Below are 12,407 nucleotides of genomic sequence, written 5' to 3'. Positions count from 1 at the left end.
CAGCTATTTTGAATATCAAGCTATGCAGCAATAACACCAGTTTGTGAGAATTCGAAGATCTGCCATAAACAGAAATTAACATTCAAAGAAAATGCAGTGTAATAAAATAGCAGCTTTAATCATGCATAAAATTGAGTTTCTTCCATCACTCACACAAAGGAAACCCAGAATAAAATGCTGTGAATGTTAAGAGAGTCAAATTGTATGGTGAGAAGGTTAAGTATAAAAATGTTGTTCAAAATTTCTGATTTAAAAGCTGTCATTTGGAAGGCTGGCTGTTCTCTTCGTGGTACCATGCAAACAACCCTGCAAAATCCTACCAGAATTTTCTGCTTGAATAATTGTGTTTGGATGAGCAAGTAGAATATCATTATCTAGATTCCTACACCATCCTCTTGGGAAGGTATAGGAGAATAGATTTTGTGCTGAGTGTCATAAATTCCCTGACAATTTCACAAGGTTCTGTGTAAATTTTGAAGCGCAGAAGGAAGGAAAAGACAGGAACAAAATACATGCTGTGACTGGATTCCTTATGCCACAGTATACTTCAAAAATTAAGTGTAAATAATATGCATATGCTCAATTTAAAATGTGGATATTGTATTTTTTGTGTGCTTGATTAAAAATGTGTTTAAAAAATTTAGAGCAATTAAGTACATCAGGAAATTTTGAGAAGATGGACTCTACCTCATCTGTTTAGAATTTTACTGTTCCTGAGAGAGTTTGCTGTACTAGTCTGATTTAGTGCTGTTCACAAAACTTTGTGCTATTAATCATGGAAGTTGACTGATTGAATACTCTCCTCTGGTATCTATGAAAATAAGGAGAACAACTTATATGGCGACTGTTACTGGCTATGTGCTGAGTCAGAATCACTGGATCGAGTTATTTTATGAACTTTTTGAGTGGGACAGTGGGATATGATTGTTGTTGCTGTTCATTAGTTCAGAAAAAAGGCAAGTAGATAAATTGCTAAAATCCAGCGTACACCTCCCAATCTAGCTCATAAATCTTCAGTGTAGGCAGCTATTTTCGTACAGGTGGAAAATGTATTTAGCGCTCTGTTTCAGGCCAGAAACATTTATTGAAAATTTTATGGAAGATGAGTTTGCATGGATAGAAAACTGTTGGGTTATCTCTTCTCAGATTCACAGGATCAAAACGCAAAAATGCATATATTGATATGCAAGGCAAAGACACAATAAAAATTAACACTTAATTCATGATCTATTAGAGTAAGACTGGCCAAAAGAATTAGTAGTCAATAGAGAGTCCATTTTTGTATGATCATGATTCTGTTACCTTGTAAGGTTCTTTCTCAGATCAATAAATTACCTTTTTATAGAGTCTGGTATTCAAGATATAAGAGAGCATTGCAGGACTTCATTACTAAAAATGAGCATTTAAAATTAGCAGAGCAAGTGGTTTTGTAAATTAAATATTTTTAAAGCATTTTTGCCCTTTTTAGAAATATACAGTAGTTAATTTCAGTTATCAAAATAATTGTATCTCTCCAATTTAGAGATTTTGAGTTAGGATATTGTCATGGGCCATGTCAACGGCTTACAAAAGTCCAGATGGATGACATCTGTAACTCTTCCCTTGCCTACTGATGTAGTCACTCCATTATAAAAGGTCACTCGATTGGTTAGGCAAGATTTGTTCCTTGTGAGTCCTTGGTTACTTGAGTTGTTTTGTTTGGCAAAATCAGCAGCTCAGCCTGCAGAAAAGCCACTTCAGAGAGCTAAATCCTGGTTGTCTTGTAGAGCGTAGAGAAAGCGAGTTCTCAGAGTAAGCAGAAGTTTACTTGCTGCTATAGTCCTTGTGCAGTCAGCAGCCAGGAAATATTCACTTACATGTGTAGGTTTAACATGCAGACACAATGTTTCTCTATTTTTCTCTCTTGTTATGTGTGGGTAAGATCACACATGGTTATTACAACACGCTTTGGTCTATCAAAGTTAAAACACAAGTAATAGGAAATGCTTTGAAATTCATAAGTTTCATTAAATTATTCTATGCTACGTTCAATGGCTTCCTCAAAATAATGATTACATGCAATACCCACAGATTACAGTGTGATTTACATCTATGATTACTTTCATATAGTCCCCAAATGTAGAATTTAGTCTAAAGAATGCATATATTGTCTGTTGCTGGAAATATACATGTAATAATCCTGACTGTTTAAGTTCAAAGCAATTTTTCTGTTGCTATTGGCAAGACAAGTATCGTTTTAGTAGATTTTAGCATTTTGGGTAGAGTGGGCACATCCATTGATTATACTCCTGGTTAGTGTGTGACTATTCAATGACATTTCCCCCAACTAATTTAGGACTCTGTGGTGCATTTCTAGTGGGCACCAGCTCTATCTCATAAGTAGTCTTAAAGTTCATGGAATGAGTTACTGTCCCTTGCTTCAAAATCCTTAATGTAAGGAAACAAGAACAAATGGTCAAGCAGTAGATATCCTCCTGGATTGCCACTGTTGCTCAAAAAACTTGACAGAGAGCTTAATTTTGAAGTTACTGATGACCCAAACCAGCTATTTCCTAGAGTGTATATAATAAAATACCTGTTCCTAAGTTAGCCAAATATGTAAACATCCTCGGCAACCTTCCCTTCAGATTTTCTGACACTTGGATAGTTGTTTTCCTAAAGTAACTTTTCTGAATGAAACAGCTGTGTGTATGGCCGTGCAACAGTTTTAAACATGGCTCTGAGAAGCACATACATTGCAGCTTGCTCTATCAAGTTTTAAGGGTCCTGTCTTTCTCCAGGGAAGTGTGAAACAGGTCTGTCATTCTTTCCGCTTCAATCTCTCATCACTAATACTCCTTTGAAAATACCACTATCCTGATCTAAGCTCAAAGCCTGTACTGTTGGATGTATTTTTGAGCCTTCAAGTTTTGAAGTGCATCTTCAGGTCAATCCCTGTAATTCATATTTTGGAATCTCTCAGAGACTTGACCTTAAATCTCCATCCACACAACTAAATCTCTCACTCCAGCCTTAGTTATTTTGCAGATTGAGTAGTTCTTGCCTTTGCTAGGTCAGAGCTGGCCAGCTGCACTCACGTTGTACAATTCCAGACACAGCAAATATCCCATTCCTGCACACTCCCTCTTTACCCTTCCCACGTCCTTGCTGTTTCTCAGTACTCCATACAGCAAACATGACTTTTTTTTTCCCATTGGCATATAAAGCCATTTATATTTATCTTAGATTTGTCCTTTGACTCTACTGATTGGCCTTTTGTCTCTACTGCTTATTAAATGTTCATTCACATTTGTCACATCCAGCCCAGCTAATACTGGACTGGAGTTGATTCATTTTAAGCACTGAGAATGTTGAATACCTTTATCTTCCAGTTCTGCCTCAAAAGTCATGCCCCTCATTTCCTCTGCTAGACAACATCATATGTACATCCAACATTAATTCTAGCTAGTGTGTGTTGTACATGCACACATCTCCTGTCTGATCCCTACTTTTATCCCTTTACAGCTCAACAACACATATAATACAAAGAAAATATATAGTATTCATTCCTCGCAGGTTATGTATGCAAGTGTGCATGCAGGCATGTATTTACATAGAGAAGGAAACATTTAGTATTTCTCAGCAGATAGAGTTCAAGCTGTAGGTGAGAGAGATGATTATAATGATGAATTCTTATGATGATGATGATTAAGTTTACGATTAAAGCACTGCCAGACCTCTCACTGTCTGTCTAGCTCTTGTGTGGGTGTCTGGAAGAGAGCACGTTCCTAACTCAGAAGGTTTTTCTGAGGGTAAGTTGTTAGTACGTGGTTCAGATACTGCAGAGATGAAGGTTACAGAAATAACTAAGAGTAATTTTAAACAACAGCATAATCTTTCCCTCAAAAGGTACTGTGGGTTCCTGTACATGGAATACAAATAGAAATTATCTGTGTAACGTGGTTGAACCCAGAAAGTATTAGATACCAATTATCCCTGATAATGGCTACACTGGCTTTCTGAATGGAGTCAATTTTCAGGAGAGCAGTAGCCTTTCTCTCATATGACTTCACCTTGGTTTTTGTTCTGCTGCTTTTTGTGATCTGTTGAGAGGCATCCTAGTTTCAGAGTAAGGGATCCTTTCTGTGTAATGACATAAGTATGATAATACCAACAGCTTGTAACTTGTTCCACGTGTAGGTGCTGTGAGGGGAGAGGTTAAGTGGCATCTGCTGCATGCTGAGTGGAGTGTGAGAGAAGAAGGGCCAGAGGGAGAGCAAGCACACGTACCCATTCATGTCAGTGAGCAGAGGAAAGGCCACAGCCTTAGAAAGCAGGAACTAGAGAACTGGCAAGTCATTTTCTCTTCTAGAAGTAAACATCTCAAGCAATTCTACCCCTTGCTGAAACCTATTTATATTTTTTATATTTTTATCAGGCTGGAAAAGCTCCTGTTCCTGATCCTTTTTACACCAGGCTGTTATGCAAAGAGGTGCAGACTGTGCACTTTCATGTATATTCTATTTTTCTCTCTACTGTAACCTATAGCCTCAGCCCACTCAGCTGTGTTATGGACTGTCTTCATTTCTCTGTAGAACAGTGGTTTGCGGGGCCTGTAAACAGAAATAAAACTACTGCTGACTTTAGGCTTGGCTTTGTGGATGACCTCATTTAGAGAATCAAAATTCCCAGTAGAATGCAGATCTCAGACCAGATGCTGTAAGGTGAATTCATGTACAAAGGTCGACTGAAACTGCATGGAGGACAGAAGTACTGCAGTTTAGGGTTCACATGGTGGTTTGGAAAAAAGTGCTTTACTATTTGTGCGTAAATTTTTTATTACTATTCAGTGTTAAATATTCCATATTTAATATCTGAAAAAAACAACATTAAATGAAATAATGGTGGTAAGTTGATAGATTGTCTCTGCTTTGTCTTCTGCTTTTTAATACAGTAACTTATTCAGAATGCCAGGTACATAAACACTTCTGCCTGTGCGGAGGTGTGTATATATATACATATATATATATATATATACACATACACATATTTATTCAGCTGTATACATACACAAAAATTTGCTGTTGCAAGAAGGGCAACAAAGATGGTGATGGCCTTGAGGGGAAGCTGCATGAGCAGCAGCTCAGGTCACTCGCTCTGTTCAGCCTGGAGAACGGGAGGCTGAGGGGAGGCCTCATTACAGTGACAACTTCCTTGTGAGGGGAAGCAGAGGGGCAGGCACCGATCATCTTCTGTCTGGTGTGCAGTGACAGGATCTGAGGGAATGGCCTGAAGCTTTGTCGGGGGGGGGGTTAGGTTGGTATTAGTAAGAGGTTCTTCCCCCAGAACATGGCTGGACCCTGGAATGGGCTCTCCAGGGAAGAGGTCACAGCACCAAGCCTGACAGAGCTCGAGTGTTAGTACAAAACTCTCAGGCACATGGTGTGGCTTTTGGGGATGGTTCTGTGCAGGGACAAGAGCTGGACTCGATGACCCTTGTGGGTCCCTTCTGACTATGCTCATTCTGTTGTTCTGTTAAATTTATAATGTGTCTACATACATATGTGGAGATGTTTAAACACATGGTACGTGTATCTATATTTTGACTACTTAATTAAGACACACACATATTTGAAAATTATCACCAAAAATTATTTCCTTGTCTCTAGTGCTTACATCTTTAAATAACATCTTTTTTTGATTAATTTAGCAGCAGCAACAGAAGAACCTGAGGTGATTCCGGACCCTGCTAAACAAACAGATAGAGTGGTGAAAATAGCAGGAATAAGTGCTGGAATTCTGGTATTCATCCTACTTCTCCTTGTTGTCATATTGATCGTGAAAAAAAGGTAAGAAAATTATCTGTGCTGATTAATCTTTTTTATTCCCCTCACTATCAAACAATTTAAAGATGATGCTTTTTACAGGTCTTTAGGAAAAAAAAAGTTTTGGGACTGGTAGGTCCTTTTGGTCAATTTTTGGATTAGTTCCTTGTGTTTTCTTTTGGTTTTGCTGTGATTCTTAGGATGTCTTTAAAGATACAATTTCTTTATATTTAAGATTCTGATAACTATACATTTTCTCATATTTATTTTTAAGGATTTTAAGTTGGAGATGGAAGAATGTACAGATTGTTAAAGTGGGTGGAATTGAAATTCATGGTGCCTTTTTATTTTTTAAAGCAAAGAAAAAATAATAACTTATTGCACTTTTCATGTTTTAACCACTTAATTAATATTATTTTCTCTATGTGGCTCTAATGAGTTATTTGTATGCTGCCCAACTTGCAAAATAATGTAATTTTATACCTCTATTTATGCTCTTGTAAACCTGAAGTTTTTTCTTAAAAGTCATAGTGCATCACTGTAAAATTATCTAGTGAGTCCTTAGTGCATGAAATTGTTTAAAAGTGTGTTAATTTGAGTGAATTTAAATTTTTTTCAGTGCTTTCTTAGACAGTAAGCAATATCGCCATCTTCTGGCATTGTTCAATGCTATCCCTGCATCCCAATCCTCCTGCCTGTAGCAACTTGTGCTACCCTGTTGTTTGGTCAATGTTTCAAAGCCTAGCCTTCCCAGTAGTTGCAACTCTTTTAACCTGCCATACAAGTCCATAATATGTCCCTATAATTCCGTAGTTATAGTATAGAAACTAATTCCTCTCTCTCTGTGCACCCCCTCCCTGGTGGCTCCCCTTCACGTAGCACAAGCTGATTTCTCTTGGATAGAAAGAGCCCTTTGCCTTCCCATGGTGTGTGCATTGCGTTCCCTTGCCTTTTGCAGAAGTTATAGTAAAAAGTATTTTTGTGATCGTTGCATATATTCCTCTAAAATGCAGCTTGCTATTATTTTCATGGATTAATATAATTCTATATGTTATCATTGCTGGTTTGCATTAGATTTTTTTAATTTATTGCCTTTTTACAATTACCTCTGGAGATATATAACTTGGAGAAGGAACGTCTGCATTAGAAACATTAGGTATGCTTATAGTGTTCTGTGTTAGTTAGCTACATATGTGATCTTTCCCAAAAGTGCTTTTACTTTTCTCTGTTGTTTACCTCTGTGGCTGAGAATTTACACATATGCAAAAGGTCCAACTCATCATGTACAAAAAAGACATACAATCAGCCAGTTTTCTTTATTTACATGACTTTTGAAAAACAAAAGTGAAGTTGTTTTTCAGCTTTTAGGCAGAAATCTCTATATTGTAGCTTCGTAGCATGGTATGTGCTGGGAAGTATCACCTTAGTGTGTGTTACAGTGGTTCCCTTATGTTTAATAGAAAATTCTTTGTGCGTGCACGTGTGTTTGTGTGTGAGAGAGAGACCATCTAACACTACAGGGTCAGTCACTTCCAGATGTGATTGACTAGTTTTGCAAATAAGAAACAAACAAATCCATGTGTACATTTTTCCTATCGTTTTTGCCTCTTCCATTCTGAGTCCTTTTAGGCTCAAATTTTTGCTGTTGAATTTGACAGTGAGTTAATTATATCTGTGAAGTGATATTTTTAAATTTCCCTTTTTCCCCCTTTCCCTCCTCAGAACCTGTGACGGCAGTATCCTTTTAGAAATTATCATCATTCTATAGCACATAATATTTCTAAACTCCTGTAGTATTTTGTATTCTAAATAGGTGAGAAATTAACTGGCTTAATGAATCTTTAATGTTTGGAAATTTTCCATCATGATAGTTTAATTGGTTATGTTGTAGGTGTGCCATTCTTCTCCCCCTCTGCCTTTAGTGAAAATGGGCACTTTTTTATACCAGCTTTAGTCAAGGTCTCTTACAAAAAACGTAGAAAAACTGTGTTCCTGAGTTAAATCAGTCCATCTAGTGAATCAGGGCAGTTTATATAATGAAGGCAGAAACAGCTGTAAAAACTGTGACACATTCACACATACAAAAACACACTTCACTTAGTTGTGGCGGGACTGAAAACCGATCCGTCTGAATCATCCTCTGTAGTGTACCTATTCAGTGATCCATTATGTAGTATCCCTTTTGGTACCCGAATTGACCACAGCTTATTAGATGGAAAAGTCAATAAAACAATGGTTTCTGCATTTTTTTTGGTTTATTAAGTTGTACGCACAGCCACCAGTATCTCAAATCACTGATTAAATGCAGCATTACATTTTATTGAAAAATGGAGTACTAAGCAGTTTTGTTTATGAGCTTGAGATGTTTTAGGCTTTGCCTGATCATTTTGTACAAATTGGTTTGAAGTTTTCCTGAATGAAGCTCTTAACAGCTTTTAAAGACTTCTACTGGAGTAATCAAACCAGCTAAGAAAAGGGATACTGCATCTTTAACAAGCAATGCCATTTTTGTTTTCGAAATCATTGTTGGACTATTTCCAAATGTCCTTCATTTCCTTCCATTTGTTTACCTTCCATGTTTTTAATGCTTAGCATGACTACATCAGCATTTCCAATTGTAAGATTTTCAAATAGAAAGCATATGTTTGCATTCAGAAAATGTGTGGTGGATATGCCAGTACACACATATCTGCTGGAAATGTGCAGCTCTCTTTAAAATGTGTGTACTCATATAGCTACGCATAGTACTCATACAAACATATATGCATACAACTGTGTACTGATAAATATGTTAAAGTGAATGACAAGAAATTGTTTTCTGATTAAATGTATTCATTGATGGAACCTTATTTTTTGTGACTGAAAAGTAAAAAGCATATCTGCTGCGCAAGATTTGTACACAGCTGTTCATTTGTCATGACATCTAGGCGGTAATCATTATATTATGCTGAACTGCATGTTGAAATTACACAATCCATTTAATTTTCAAAATTTTTGGCAATAAGTGAAATTGCAGCATGTAATTTTCTCAAGTGATCTTTCTAAAAAACAAATCATTTTTATACGCTAGGGTTTTTTTAATTTTGGTTTTGTTTTGTTTTTAATTGCATGGCAAAGTAAGGCTAGTTTGTGCATGAGCAAGCTGAAATGCTAACCAAAGAAACATGAATTTTTTCAATTTTTTTTTTAAACACACATTTCTCTGCTTTATTGGATGTGACAGAGTCACGCTTTTCATTCACCATTGCTTCTCTTTTTCCACTGTCTGTGATTTGCTTGCCAGGAGGAGCTACTATTCTTACTCCTACTATCTGTAAGTAGAATACGGGTGACTTATTATTTTATGTGTTTTAAAGATGCAGTATCCCTTTGTAAAAAAGAAAGACAGTCTCTATAATTTTTCCAAAGTTTTATTGATAGTTACCTTTCCTTCTCAGGCTTGAAAAAATTGCTTGTATCATTGTTCCTGTTATTCTTACTCTATTGTTTCTTTTTTGAAAGGGATATTGTATTTCTAACTGTATATTGAGACTTCAGCTTTTTGCTACAGTTTTTTCCATAACTATCATTTTAGTTTATTATGATCATAATTTAATTTGCATTATGATTTACAGCAACACATCACACTGAGGAAAAAAAGATCTTTTCCCATTTCCTAGTTAGTGAACTGTGCCAGTAAATCACAAACTGTATGTTCTTAGAGTATCAGTTCAGGAGTGATCTTGTGTACCATTCTCATATGCAGATTGTAGGCAGATGCCAAACTTTTATAAATAGATTATGGTCTGCCTCTTCTGAGTTTGAGGTGTTTTGCATACACATCTTAAAGTTGGATCTTATTTTATGGCATTCGTTTGTATAAAAGTTTTGCTTCATTGAAGCAAAACTGGCTTTTTTGATCCTTGCTGACCAAATGAGTTTTTGTGAGGGCTCTTGACAAATTTGTCTGTGATTGGGCAAGCAGTTACACACATCCTTTTAAATAAATGCATAAAGTGCTTGACTTCAGAGGAGTTCTGAGGATGCACTCAAGTGCTTTGATGAACTGGTGGTGTCTGATAATGATGCTCTCCACATTTTTAAGTAATTAGTTTACTTCTTTAAATCTTAAAATTCAATTTTTTTTTAAAAGGCTGGTTTAGCTAACTGCCATTTTCTGATTTATTGTGACTAATTATAATTTCCTTGTTAAATAGCAGTTGCTTCTACTCAAGATAATTAACCACACAGTTTCACCCAATGATGGAGCACCTTTCCCCTCAAACCACTGTAACACCCACCTGAGCAGATTCATCCAATTGAATCCTTTAGCAGATAATGAGAATCATTTGCGCTTTCTGTCAGCCTCAAGTTCTTTAACCTAATGATTCGCTTAACTATCACGAAGCATAGATTGCATGTGCCTATAGCTGAGTGAGGGAAGGGAAAAAAAAAGGAAAAGAAAGGAAAGAGAAGTTGTCAAACCCCAAGGGAGCCTGGAGCTGTTGAACAATAAAGCTGTCCTCCCATTTCCCAGCAGCTTTGGGTTGTAGTGCTACAACACAATAGGCCTTTTTATGCGTTGAAGCAGAGCATAAGAATTAGAAAGTAGCTACTGTAATAAGGTAATAACGTGAAAGCCTTAATAGCTGTTGATTTATTTAGCATGGCTAGCAGGTTTTGTTACAAAATGATGCCTCAAAGAAAAGCTTAATATCTTCGAGAGATGAGATGTAATAGTCTTTTTGTTCCATTTCTGAGGTGACATTAGAAAAAGGTGTTCTTCAGTGTATAGAGACTGTTTGAAAGGCTTTGAAACTTAAAAAACTACTTTGAACTAGAAATGCTAGTTTTGTGAAGCCTTTGATAGTATGGGGTACTAGATATAAAGCTCAAGCAATTACACTGTTGGAAGTTCTTATGGTCTTCATTTGTTCAACCAGAGTATCATTTAAACTGGCTTCTCTTAAGTTGAAATGAATGTGTGGAGTAAATGTATAAAATAAAGCATTTTATGGGGGACATCCAGCAGATTTTTTATTTGTCGTGTAGCAACTGATACAGAACACCATCAAACAATAGTTTAATTTAAAAAAATGATGGGTTTAGAGACCACCTTTGGGATTTTTGTAGTAAGAATGTTACTGAGTAGTAGTTTTCCAACTATTCCATCTGTAGATGGAGCAAAAGAGGGGGGGAATCTGACAAAATAAGGACATGAGTCTGATTGGTGGAAGAATCTACTATTCACAGGAGGCCCTTGTCCATCCATATTCTACACCATGGTACCTCATCATGAACGAAGACTGTCAACATAAGAAACAACCCTGTAACATTTTCTTAATTATGAGTGAAGTACTTCTTGCCCTACAGAACAGTGTAGGTCCTTTCTGGTGAACTTTCCCAGGATTCAACAACTAAGTGGATGGATAATTTACACTAATATTCTTCACAGAATCCCAGAATAGTTTGTGTTGGAAGGAACCCTAAAGACCATCTAGTTCCAAACCCCTGGTGTGGGCAGGGACACCTTCCACCAGATTAGATTTCTCAGAGCCCCATCCCACCTGGCCTTGAACACGTCCAGAGAAGGGAGCTTCACAGCCTCTCTGGGCAACTGCTGTCAGTGTCTCACCACCTTGATAGTAAAGAATTTCTTCTTAACATCTAATATGTTACATTATAATATGTAATGAGTATCTAATATTATCCTTGTCTGTTCTTAGAATGCGCATGGAATATTTAGAGTTGGCCATCCTTTTAGTAAATAGAAATGTAAGACAAACATTGTCTAAACAATAACTGTAACATTTGATGGTATTCTATGCAGAAAAAGCTTATGAAGATGAGCTGTGTTTTAAACATACATTTTCAAGATTCAGTATATTCAGTGATGATTGTGTCTCTCCCATGTGGTGTCAGATTTATTTAACTAAGCAGGTTGGCTATCTAATGTATTATAGTCATGGCTTCAGCTGAAAACAGGGAGATTTCAGAACAGTTTGATGCATGTTATGGGTTTCTGCAGAACCAAGGCCCACCTCATGCTGCTCTGCGTACTTCCTGCTACTTGAGATATATGCTTGAAGTTATAATTAAAATATATTATCTGCTTCCATCTGAGTCCTAGAGACAGTGAAAATCACTTCCACTTCTTTCTCAAAAGGGAAGAATTGAGCAATATATCTGAAGCGTGCACTTTAAGGGCACTGGCTGTTAATTTGAGGGGCTTAGTTGTACAGATTATGTTGATCTTTAACTGTGATGCAGACAGAGTGTAAGACTGTTAATGTCAAATTGAGATGTTCCCAAACTGCTGAAAGGGTAGAATGATAAGGGTGGTTTTGTTTTTCAAATAACCAAAGTACCAGGACCATAGTGTGGTAGCCTTTCATATCTTGTATATTGAATGGGCAATACAACCTTTTACATAAAACGCAATATAAATATGTATCGAATGATTATGCTTCTTTTGTTACTTCATCGGTTTTTTGACTTATAAAGTAATTTAGAAGGTTACATGACTCTTTTTCCCAACAACGCAAGCAAGGGGAATGAATTATCCATTTATAAAATCAAAATAGATATTTAAATGGAGATGGTTGATGAAACTGCATGCACAGA

The 12,407-nt window shown here is 36.6% G+C and overlaps 1 protein-coding gene across 8 annotated transcripts in view; it reads left to right on the top strand.

Annotated features, from left to right (window-relative positions):
• The window catches only part of PTPRK (protein tyrosine phosphatase receptor type K), a 380,562-nt gene that overhangs the window by 337,108 nt on the left and 31,047 nt on the right, over nt 1-12,407 (top strand). For 2 of the 8 annotated variants that reach the window (XM_041423847.1, XM_041423843.1), the window contains exons 14-15: nt 5,690-5,828; nt 9,088-9,117. In XM_041423847.1, coding sequence (XP_041279781.1) covers nt 5,690-5,828; nt 9,088-9,117 — 169 coding nt within the window. Of the gene's footprint in view, nt 1-5,689; nt 5,829-6,918; nt 6,961-9,087; nt 9,118-12,407 lie in introns of all 8 variants that reach the window. The other 6 variants (XM_041423851.1, XM_041423846.1, XM_041423850.1 and 3 more) reach the window with 4 other exon arrangements.

Source organism: Onychostruthus taczanowskii, unplaced genomic scaffold (genome assembly GCF_017590055.1).
Source record: "Onychostruthus taczanowskii isolate IOZ18803 unplaced genomic scaffold, ASM1759005v1 scaffold8, whole genome shotgun sequence".
NCBI lineage: Eukaryota > Metazoa > Chordata > Aves > Passeriformes > Passeridae > Onychostruthus > Onychostruthus taczanowskii.
The sequence above is the reverse complement of the archived record's forward strand: the minus strand, read 5'-3'. Positions and strand labels throughout refer to the sequence as shown.